Raw genomic sequence first — 12,274 nt, 5'->3', positions numbered from 1 at the left:
GCTCCCACTGATTCTGCATTAGCGCTTGAATCATCCCCAAACCATACCTCCAACCCCCACCCAGGTCCATGGAAAAACTTGTCTTCCATGAAACCAATCCCTGGTGACAAAAACGTTGGGGACCGCTGCTATAGAGAAAGAATATCAAATCTCTTTATGTTGTGAAATCATTTACTATTAGTTTTAAAAACTAAAACTAATGAGCCACTTAGCTCAGTATGCTTTTCACATTTGTTTCTGGAAAGAGAGGTGGGAAGCAGTTACTATGCCTAGAACATGTGACCTAGAAGGGAGCCTTCCGATCATACATGCATCTGACCTAGATGTATTTTCGGTCAGATTTCGTATATGAACAGTATGAACAGTATCTTTCAAAGTAAAGAGTTAAATTAAGCACCAGTAAAAGATCACCATTAACATCTGAAGTTGATCTAATTAATATTTTATTCTTCCTTTCAACACTTTTAAAGATTCCAACATATTACACAGAATTTTTGATAACATAGGTGTTAATTTCTCTGACGACAACTATATAATCCTTTAAAATGACATGAACATGTATATATGAGATTGAGGTTTCTGCAGCCTATATATGCCTCTTTTGGGGGAAAAAAAGCAATGTACTGACATGTCGATTGTAATTAAAAAAAAAAAAAAAATCGGTTTCCTTACCAAACCCTATTGTCCCATACATGAACCTATCATCTGTGAGAGCAATGAACTCAAGTCAGGTGAAGCTTGGACTTTTCCTATACCTCATTCCAGTCCAGGCAAATCTGGTTATCTAGAAAGACTCTCCACCCTCCAGATCTACTCAGAATACTCCTTATTCCTGATCAGAAGAGAGAGAACATTCTTCCTAAGGGAAGACAGAAGGAGGAGACAAACATTTGTTAAGCATTTTCTATGATTGTCCTCCTAGGTATTTCACATCCAGTATCTCAATACCCCATGCAAACATGTATGCAATTCTTTAGATTGCTCCCTTCATTACTGAAAAACAGGATGGAATTATGTGTGCCTACTTTAAGTGCCTGGGACAACTAAGTATTTCACTGAAAGACATGTAATAAACACTATTTGATAGAGGTAAGAATAAGGAAAAAGCAAAGTTATCTGCTTTCATTTGGCTTAAAGAAAAAAAGTATGCTCTACTATATGCTAAAATATCAGACCAACACATGACATATACTGCAAAACTTTAATACAATGTGGTTAAACACAATATTCAAATATTAAACTTTTTGAACACATGAAAGTCTTCTGAAAGTCAACAAACTGGGCTTTTTAAATGCTACCTTTGTGTAACTTTATAAAATTCTTTCCCTCAACAATGTCTGACACTGATCTTGATACTTGTTAGAAAGTCTGATGTAAGATAATAACACCTCAAGAGTTGGTGACTTAGGAGATTATTCCAACGCCCATCTTCAGAATTCATCATCAGAGGACCAACCATCATCTTCATCCCTTACTTCTCGGTATTTTCCTGAAGACTCCCCTTCCGGATTGTAACTCTGCATTTTAATATTCAGTCTTTCAGCTAATTTTTGTGCTGCAAGCTTCGCTTGCATCTCCTTTAAAACAAAGAGCAAAGCAAGAAGTTACACATTCACATCTCCTCCTTACAATTTTTCAATGGAAAGTTTTTCAGACAGAATCAGAAACGGAGGGGCATAACCCCACTTAACCACTTAGTGCTCTTTCTGGTAATACAAAACTGATGGCTTTGCCCTGTTGTACCTACCACAGGTACAACAGGGCAATGCTTCTGAGAGCTACCAGCCTGCTAGTTGTAGTTACCAACTTCCATTAATAAATGAGATTGCACTGAAATATCCTACCTCTGTATAAGAAATTGAGTAATCAGCTTAGCACTACAACAGTTATAAACACAGACACATTAAGCATGTGGGCATATGTACAAGGGCTATCTAGAAAGTATCTAGCCATGTAATATGTTCTTGTCATATTAACAATGGCTGGCTACTTTCTGGACAGCCCTTATATACACATACACACACACACACACACACGTAAAAATCTGACCTATCAAATGTCAAAAATCACTATTGCTGTATTGATTTCTCTAATTGACCAAACCTTCTTTCTTCAATTAAATCATGGCTTCAAGGCTTGAGAGTTATATTTCAATGGCACAGTGAAAATCAAGAAATTAACACTAAAAAGCTGCCTATTCCTCTCCAAATAAAGTCCTACAGAAATCAGTATCCAAGAAAAAGTCCAAGTAAATTTCAGACACATCAGTGCTTGTGCACACCCAACGACTTTACCACCTGATAGCAGGTGGCAATACTCATTCCTAATTCCCCTGTTTTTTCCTGTTTCACTTGAACTTCTTGATATCCTTCCCCTCAGGGCATGAATAGGAAACTACTATTCTGCCAAGAAAACCAATTTCAAGTTGAAGGGTTTAATTCAACCTAAAAACTTCTTAGGACAGGCATGTAAGATCCCAGAGACAATTTAGAAAACACTTCTCAATGCTAGAGTCTTAAGTAGGCAGTAATTTTAATGTCCTGAGAGGAAGAAAAATAGCTTTTAAAAAATGAATGCCTTGAAAATACCAATCCATGCCAATTGCACTTTTATGAAAAGCCAAGGCAGATTAACAGTCTCATTTTATACTAGTTGGCACACAGTATATGCTAAAATCTAGCTAAGCAAGATCTAGGAAGTGAGACAGGATGCTGTTCTCCTGAAGGCTCAAATTATTACTAAGTGTTATCTAACCCTTTCTATTCCCCCTAAGGTCCTCACACTTATTTTCACCCATCCTGTTATTCTGTACACAAACCCTCAACATACATATTTAAGGTTCTATGTAAAACACATGGATTTCTGGAGAAAGTGCTATTTAAAATCGATTAAGTTACCAAAAGTAAGTCTTCTCTCTTCACATGGGCCTGCAGACTATGCTTTGAAGCATGGCGTCCCACTGTCTGTTGACAACACAACACTGTCCTCCCACCTACCCCACGCCCTCTGCTATATTGCAGGAGATGGAAGCCTGGGAACTGTATTTCCCCGATTCTCTTAGCAGGGCTCTGGGTTAGATTCCACTACTGAGAAGCTGTCGCAAGGGTTTTACAAGGTGGAAGAAAGAAAAACGATTCTACTGCTATCCTAACAGAAGCACACGGATTCGTGAGTTTTAAGAAGTGAAATTCTACAGTACTCTCCCAACGTTTCTCGGCAAATCATCACTTTGATGTTGCAGGTAGCTGTGATCATCTCCAGCTGTTTCCCCCAGTTCTAGCAATTTTGTGACTCTCTGAAAATTAGTGACACATATCTGAGAGCTAATAGCATTAGCTAACCATTTCTCTAGCACCTAATCCCTTCTATTAAATCCCTTCCTCCTTGAACTAACTACCTGGAGTAAATTCTGCCTTATGTAAGCAGCATCAAACATACAGACAACAAAAAATCAATACTCTAAATACCTCATAATTCTGTTTCTGCTGTTTCTGAAGTGCCAAAGATTCTTCTATGGAGAGCAGCTGTGTGGGCATATGGTGAAGCGGTAGAAGCCGAGCTGCAGTGATGTCATCAAGATGCTGCTTATCCCTGCGCCGCCGCTCTTCCGAGGAAACAGGAGACCCTCTCCTCTGACAATGACTAGATGAATCATTTTGTCGAGAAGGTAATCTGAAGGACGGAAAGCTTGTTATGTGATCAGACTATTTTCTTTTCAGAGACACATTTAAAACATTCACACACACAAATGGCCTTTAACCCTAAAAATTCTTCTATAAAGGTAATAGTGAGCAGTTTACCACATTCAGGCCTCTAACAGATAATGGGGGGTATGTATATACAGGTTCTTTGACTTTTCCATCCCTCTTCTATCTTTATACTTAAATTAAGCTATTTTTGATTTACTCATTCAAAGAGCATTTGCCAAGGGGCTCACTGTCCACTAGAGGGAAATAAACATGTAGTTTTACTGCAGTATAATACCACAGGTACTGTGACAGCTCTACACAATACCCTGGAACATAAAGGAAATTGCCAGTTCTAGTGGGAGACAGGAAGGTTATCAGAAAAGCTTCAAAGAAGCGAAATTTGAACAGTCTTGGAATAATAAGTGCTCACCATGTAAATGAAGGGAGGACATCGCAGCACAGAGAGTGACGGGCAACGTGGCCACAGCACACAGGAAGTACAGAAGGTAGAGAGTACAGAAAAGGCAACCAGAAAGCAAGCTAGGGAGTAGGCTGGGCCCACACTGCAATGCAGAGTTCTACTCTATGTAAGAGGTTCAGATTTGCATCTTACAAATTTATACTGGTAGCAGAGGAGAGGAAAGACTGGTAGTTAAGACCAGAGGCAGGAGGAAGCCACAGTTATAGCCCAAGAGAGAGTTAAGAGCCTTCACTCTGGCAGGAGAGAGGATGAAGAAAGATTACAGAGATAAACATTAAGGAAATACATTACATAGGTCTTCATGGCAAGCAGATATGGGGATGAGGAAAAAGGAAGATAACTCAAGGGGTAAAAAACAAGGAGGTGGTAGCACTATTAGGGAACACAGGGAACTGTTAGCTTGGGAAGAAACAGAAGGTCTACCTTGTACATGATGAAACTAAGTGCCACAGAGCACCCAAGTGGCCAAGTCTCATAGCAAACTGGCCTTGTAAACCTAAAGTTCTGGGAAGATCTAGGCTATAGGCAGATGGGGGGGGCCTCCTGCATCCAGGTAATACATGAAGCCAAAAGAGCATGCAGAAGAAGGCCAAAGGAAGAGCAGAAAAAAGCCAAAGGTCATTACCCCATCCTACTTTCTAACTTCCCAGCTGCTTCTCATGCATGGAAGCCTCTGAATCCCTATCTATCTATGGCCTATGGACTCCTCCTGGCCCAGCCTTTCCCGATCTCCTCTAACTGCACACGGGGTTCCTTCTCTTAAACTTCCTAACTCTTGGTGGCCCTCACTGCTATTCCCTTATCTTCCTCCCACTCCCAGTTAAGTGACCATAACACAGAACTGGGGCCAACATATTCTTTATTTATTGACTACATGATGCTTCTTGTTTTCTAAAATGTCCTCCTAGAAGTGAAGAAAGATACCTCACTGCATACAAGATGAGAGATTACTTGATCAAATTAATGTAGTATAATCCTGGGTTTCTATACAGCAGAAATAAAACATTTTGAGGTTAAAAAAATGAATGGTGGGGTAGGGTTAAAGTCTCTAACACAAAAAAAGCATGTTTTAGGTATTTTTAACTAGCCATTTTCAAAGAAAGATAATATAGTAGTGGTTTGACTTTGTATCTGATGTTACATCCTTGTAAATACAATATAGAAAGGTACCAGTTACCAGATCTGAATGTTACATTTGCTACAAGTAAATAATTCTTTTTACTTCAAAGAGCTTTTATTTTTCTGGAAACTGAGAAACACAACTATGGCAGAAACTTACAAGCAAGCAAGGTCTTTACACATCCTGCCCGAATCTGTTTTCAGTTTTTTTTAACCCCCTCTCAGATCCCTTCCCTCTGAAATTGATATTATTACATAGTTTAACTTTTTTCCAAGTGTATAAACCTTGGGTCCTGGTCTAGATCTTAAACTCTTTGAGCAGCAGAATCATTACTTCACTGTGTACCCACAGCATCTGTAGGTTATATACAATAAGCACCTAAACATTTTTTTCTGGGAAAGTCTGTCAGCTCCTGCAATTGTTTTTCCCTTTATTTACAGACTAATCAAAGGGGTTCTGAAAAAAAAATTATGATAAATGTCCTGTCCAACTGTGAAATATTACCTAAGCATCCTGAAATTTAATACTCTTCCATCTGCTATTTAAAACCTTTTCAGGCCAGGCACAGTGGCTCATACCTGTAATCCTAGCATTCTGGGAAGCTAAGGGGGAAGGATCGCTTGAGCTCAGGAGTTCAAGACCAGCCTGAACAAGAGCAAGACTTCGTCTCTACTTAAAAAATAGAAAAATTAACCAGGCACAGTGGCACACACCTGTAGTCCCAGCTACTCAGGAGGCTGAGGCAGCAAGATAGCTTGAGCCCAGGAGTTTGAGGTTACAATGAACTGTGATGATGCTACTGCACTCTAGCCCAGGTAAAAGAGTGAGACTCTGTCTCAAAAAAAAAGACCGGCCTAGTCAACATGGCGAGACCCTGTCTCTACAAAACATAAAAAAAAATTAGCTAGGCATGGTGGCACGTGCCTGTAGTCCCAGCTACTTCGGAGCTTGAGCCCAGGAGTTTAAGGCTGCAGTAAGCTACGATCAAACCACTACACTCCAGCCTGGGCAATAGAGCAAGATTCTATCTCTAATAAAACATAAAATAAAAACCTTTTCAATGATTTGGTTTCAAAACTACAGCAGTATTTTTCTACATGAATCTTCCACTCCAGGCAGGCTGGTCTCAACTGTTTCCACAGTATGTTCATCCCTAACTACAAGTACTTCTCATCCAAAGCCCACTGAACTTAAAGCATTCTCCTAACATTTTGAGCTTAACAAATATTGTTTCTGTTACAGGCTTGTTTTCAATGGTACTTACACATTGGTTTTAAACTTATGTGGTGGGGGCACTGGGTTTTTGGCTCGCATTTCTAGCACTTCCATGTAATGAGGTTTCTTCTGAGTCCCACTACAAAGATCTGTCAAGTTCTCAGCACTTCTGTTTTCTTCTGAATGGCGTTCACCTTGGTCTTCAATTGTGACCCTTTGTAACTTGTCAATAAATAGATTGTCAAAGCTGCTGGAGATATCTTCTGCTTGACTTGAAACACAATGCTGAGGGAGACACTTGTTAGCTTCAGATGAAGAAGGTGGCCTGGCTCTGCTTCTGGAAGCTGGGCACTTGTTCACTACACACTCAGCCTCTGGAGTCTCTTCATCACCTCTGCGAGTAGGACGTACAAGTCCCTGTTTTTGTGAGGTTGTTTTAGATGACTTGATGTTATCTACAGAGGAACTGCCAGGAACTGATGATGAAGTATCAAGTATCTGGTCAGATTTCTGGGCCTTACCCGTGGTCACACCAACTTCTGCAACTGCTTTTTGCCTTAGCTTACAGTCTACACTAACAGGACGAAACAGTTCACTTTGTCCTCTAATAATCTCTTCATATTCTGCAATGTCAGCTTTCAGTTTGGCAACAGAGTCTAAGATCTTTTTACCTTTGTCGGGCAATTTGCAAATGAATTTTCTGTCAAATGGAAAAGGATATGTATACATTACAGCCATGTAAAACCTGAGATATAACATTTAAAATGTAAATCATTACCTTCAAAGGGACAAAAGCTAATTTTTAAGTCAAAGCTGATCTCTAACTGCCCGGAAACAAGAATAAAACAAATAAGACAGCGATTATCCCAATACCCAAAAAACAAGGACATGCGAAAAGGTAGGGAATATTCACCTCACTTGACTCATCTAATTAGAATTAGAATTTCAGTAAAAGTATTTTAAGCAAATAATCGCACACAACATTAAAAAAGAAAATCAGTTTTTAAAGTGTGATCTCCAAGACCTGGGCGAGTGGGGGTAAGGTCAAAACTATTTTTGTAATGATACTAAGACATTATTAACCAATTCCCTCTCATTTTCTAACATGGGTAGTACAGTGGAGTTTTCCAGAGGCTAAATGATGTGTAATGATATCGTTGCTCTGGAATGGAAATGTGTGCTTAAGTATCCTTGTGTTTTACAGACTTCTCAGTTGTATTTCTGATAAATCAATAAATAACACTAGATATCACACACACAAACCAAGAGCTCTTTGGAATGCTCAATAATTTTTAAAGAGTATAAAGCGGTCCTGAGACCAAAAAGTTAATTTGCTGCTATAGATTAAAAACCCACTCTCACAAAATCAAAACACCTGTCTCTACTAGGAAACCCCCTCCCCCCCAGTGATTATTGGTCCCTTTTGCTGGGTGACAGAAGTTCCTTTTCTGATTCCCTTTTCTTTAGCTATATAAGAAATGAAGAAAAGGAAAAGGTTACATCTTCGGTCCTCTATTCTTTCTGACACTACATTCATTCCCACAATTTCAACTATTAATTCCCTGCAGTTTAGATTCCTGTATTTTCCCAGCTCTCTCCTCTCTCTCTTGAGCCTCATGACTGTTTGTCTGGCTAAGCATTCAGTTTTTATTTAACCAAATGTCTGTCCTGCTGTTCCCTCAACTCAGCACACCCTAAATAAAAAATCAACCTTGGATCTATTCCTCCCAATTTTCTTATTTTTGTTGGTGTTCTCCAAAAACATTGGAAACTTTAGCCATCTCTGTCGACGACATATTCAAATTATTCCATGCTTGATGAAGTTTTCCCAATCCCACAGTCACCGTACTAGCTCAGGTTCTTACAACCCCCTTGTTGGAACCTTCTCTGAAAATATCCTCCTACTGTCTTCTGCCTTTTATTCCTTTCTGCACCAAGCTGCTAAACAAAGCTGTCTTTAAGAAAAAAAAAAAAAATCACTTGTATCACATCGCTCCCCTGCTAAAATCTGTTACGTCTGCCAGCTGAATGGCAGTTGAACTTTCTCGGCCTAATAAACCACTTTTTATATCCCACTCTTCCCATTTCCTACAGCTCCAGTAAGAATAGGATGGAGAGATGAAGTTTGACAATTTATTTTAGGACGGGGATTGGGGGACGGGGAGGGAGGACAAAAAGGTTTAGACTACAGACTCTCGCTTCATGAAACCGACGTAGTAGCTGGGTAAATAAAACCAACGAGGAGCTAAACACTACGCAGCTTCACCGGCCATCCTCACGGGCGCTATTTGCCTGGCCAGGAGGCGGCGAGGCTTTGCGGCCGCAGGCCGTCCACTATCCCCCAGGGCTGAAATGAACCTGCCCGAGGCAAGGTCACCTTCCAGGGAAGGGAACAAGGGGGAGAAGGGAGGGGAGCGTCCCAGGCTGCCTGAACCAAAGGAGCAGGGCGGTGACTAGGCAGGACCCCAGCTTACTCGTTGCGCAAAAGTCTCTCCTGGCGCTTCAACACCTCCCGCAGCTCCGCCAAACTCCGCAGCCCCAAGTCCTCGGGAGCTGGGGGCACGAAGCCGCGGGGCAGCAAGGACATTCTGAGGGGGCTGAGGCTGGCGAGGCGGCGAGCACTGGGCTTCCTCCGCAGGCCCCGCCGCTAGCGCCGGATCCGCGGCCGGCGGCGACTCGGAGCCACGAGCGGGAGCCGCCATTTTCCCGGAAGAACAGGTCTTCTTCGAGCCGAATCGAGCTTTATTGAAACGCCGGAAACAAACATCTGCCGGGAGAAGGGGCCGTCCGGCGGAGCGCGACGGGGCGGAAGTTGCGTGTCACGGCGTCAGCGCCTCGGCTTGGCGCGCTGTCCCGGGGTGTGTGGGTTCCGGCCGTTTGTCAGCTGTTCATCGTTTTATACGAAAAGCATTGAGTGCCGCTGTGACCTAGCCAAACAGCGTGTATTAGTAAACAAACACGGCTTCTGTTACAGAGTTTTTACAAAGTGGTGGAGGGGAGAGACATTAATAAAACTGTGTAATAGTAAAATTGGGATGGACATCCGGGAAGGTTCTAAGAAATGAAATTTAAGTCGGAACTTGGGGGATGAGTTAGCCATTAGTGAGGCAGGGGACAATGCAGGATAGGATTTGGGAGACCCTGGCCTGTGTGTGGTGCCTCCTAGCTCAGCTTAGTGAAGTCCTGGAATGTTAAAAGTTGCAAAGTTCCTTAGAGAACATCAGCGGTTCTTATTGGGGCTCTATGGCATTTGGAACAGGACTTTACTCGTTTGTGGCACCGTGACATTGCAGGACATCTGGTTATCCCTGGCTTCTGCCCACTGGTTGCTATGACACTCCCAGGTCATTGTAGCAATCCAAATACACACACACACACACACACACACACACACACCCAACATTTTCCCATAAGAGAAGTGATAGAGGGTGGGAGGTGCTGCACAAGCTGGTTGAGAACCTATCTTATAATTCTCCGTTTTACCTATAGAAAAACGGGCGCAAAAACTGAGGTAAGTATTCCCAGGGCACAAAACTAGTAAGTGACAGCTCCAGATTTCAAATCCAAATGCCTAGCTGTTTTTTCCACCACATCAGTTTGAAAATGCCTCTCTTCACTTTAGACCTATTTCTAAATGTATAAAATTGTTGAAAAGACATTTGTTCCTGGCTGTTGAGAAGAGGAAGGCAATGTAATAAGCATCAGACCCAGCTTTTACCTTCTTACAGTTCAGCTAGCAGAGCGGCATCACAATAGAATAGGAAGCATGCAAAGTCACAACAGATATCACTGGGGAGGTTTGAATGCCCCCATAACCTCCAACACTGCCCCAACCCCAATTTTTTAATATAGAAAATTGAAGTTTTCTCAATTCCTAAGTAAGACTCTTGAGTCAGGTGGTTTTCCTTGGCAAGCTGCCCCCAAGGCTCCCTCATCCCACCCCTAGACCCCAGCTGGGGAGGCCCTTATTTCCCTCACACAGTAGTGAACTCCCATCTGCTGATCCTGAGCCACAGGTGTCCTCAAGGCAAGGATGCCTTTCTTTCAAGCCTCAGAATTTTGCCCCCTTCTGTTTTCCTTCTCCCCTTGCCAATTATAAATCTCGGTTCAAGTCTCACCTTCTCTCTCAGCCTTCCTAGATTATTCCAAACCAAAGTCCTCTTTCAGTTATTGGTGATGATGAATCAAGTCACTGTAAAAAGTTGTGTATAGGTTTTTGTGTGAACATAAGTTTTCATTTCTCTCGGGAGTGGGATCAGTAAGTCCTATGGCACATGAATGTTGAACTTTATAAGAAACTGCCAGATTGTTTACAAAGTTCCTGTACCATTTTGCTCTCCACCAGCAATGTCTGACAGTTCGTTTTTACACATCCTCATTGCCACTTGTTTTTTGTTTGTTTGTTTTGTTTTGTTTAATTTTAGACACCAGCCTGCTTGCCCAAGTGCTCTGGCTCAGACATGTAAGAGGGATTACAGAACTTGCAGAAAACATTTTTTATAAAATATAAAACATATAAATTATGTTTTAAAAGGAACATAGAGGATATTTTCTCCACTAACAAGTGACATAATCCACGAGGGTTAAGGAGGGTGGGTTGGATGAGAAAAGATGGGAACCAAGGGTCATAAACAAGAAGGAAGCAAATTTTATTTTCTTTCATGATTGTTTTGAAGCATCCAGATTTTTTTTTTTTTTTTTTTTTGAGACAGAGTCTCACTGTGTTGCCCAGGCTTGAATGAGTGCCGTGGCATCAGCCTAGCTCACAGCAACCTCACACTCCTGGGCTTAAGCAATCCTACTGCCTCAGCCTCTCCAGTAGCTGGAACTACAGGCATGCGCCACCATGCCCGGCTAATTTTTTTCTATATATATGTTTTTTAGTTGGCCAGATAATTTATTTCTATTTTTAGTAGAGACTGGGTCTCGCTCTTGCTGAGGCTGGTCTTGAACTCCTGACCTCGAGCAATCCACCCGCCTCGGCCTCGGAATGCTGAATTTTTAAACAAACCAAACAATAGCATAGTTAATGAAAAAATAATTAAGAATAGCACACCTAAGACTTTACTGAACAATAATGTCAGACATTTGTGTACCGTTTTACCAAACCTCCCCTTCCATTCAGTTCCCCAAACTGCTTCCTCTCAGTTTACAGGGGGAGAGATAAGAGCTAGGACCTCAGGACTGGTTCATCTATGGACCACTGTCCCCCACTGCCCCATGTACCCTCAGCACAGAGCCTCACAGACACACGGCAGGAGCCTGGCCCTCTAGGGGCAAGGAAACAAGAGAGGGGACAGGCACTGGAATTGGGGTGTGAGAAAAACAGTGAAAAAAGGAAAGAGAAAGGAACTAGTAAAGAGGGAGACAAAAAAAGTGGAAGGGGCAGAAAGAGGAATAACATTTCTCTGCACAGAAATCAGAAACATCAAGCTCCATAAGTCCCTAGGAATTCACAGATAGATGCCTTATTTCCCTTCCACCTCTAACATTCTATACTTCTGCAAAAATGTCGCATTTCCCCTCTTTATATTTCACTGTGATCCCATGGCCACAAAAGATTTTCCTCAGCTACTCAAGAGTGTAGGTTGTAAAGTGCATGCACTCCACTCTGAAAGTAAATTCTTGCATTAGTTATCCAAATTGTTTAAAATGAGGAACCAACTTTTCAGCTCATATCTCCCTTTTTATCAGCAAATAGTAAATTTAAAGCCATTTGCTGGGGCTGTGGCTCCCGGGTGACAGACTGTGGCCTATTAAAATTAATCC

General features: G+C 41.7%; 1 protein-coding gene across 1 annotated transcript; it reads right to left on the bottom strand.

The window, feature by feature from the left end:
• Positions 1-426: 426 nt before the first annotated feature.
• On the bottom strand, positions 427-9,303 carry POLR2M (RNA polymerase II subunit M). Its single transcript, XM_045530098.1, has 4 exons — positions 8,980-9,303; positions 6,555-7,205; positions 3,468-3,672; positions 427-1,577 (listed from the first exon to the last, which is right to left on the bottom strand). Exons 1-4 carry the CDS (start codon positions 9,090-9,092, stop codon positions 1,431-1,433), a joined length of 1,116 nt encoding a protein of 371 aa, XP_045386054.1. The 5' UTR covers positions 9,093-9,303; the 3' UTR covers positions 427-1,430.
• Positions 9,304-12,274: the final 2,971 nt, after the last annotated feature.

This window comes from Lemur catta, chromosome 1 (genome assembly GCF_020740605.2).
Source record: "Lemur catta isolate mLemCat1 chromosome 1, mLemCat1.pri, whole genome shotgun sequence".
In the NCBI taxonomy this organism is placed as follows: domain Eukaryota; kingdom Metazoa; phylum Chordata; class Mammalia; order Primates; family Lemuridae; genus Lemur; species Lemur catta.
The sequence above is the reverse complement of the archived record's forward strand: the minus strand, read 5'-3'. Positions and strand labels throughout refer to the sequence as shown.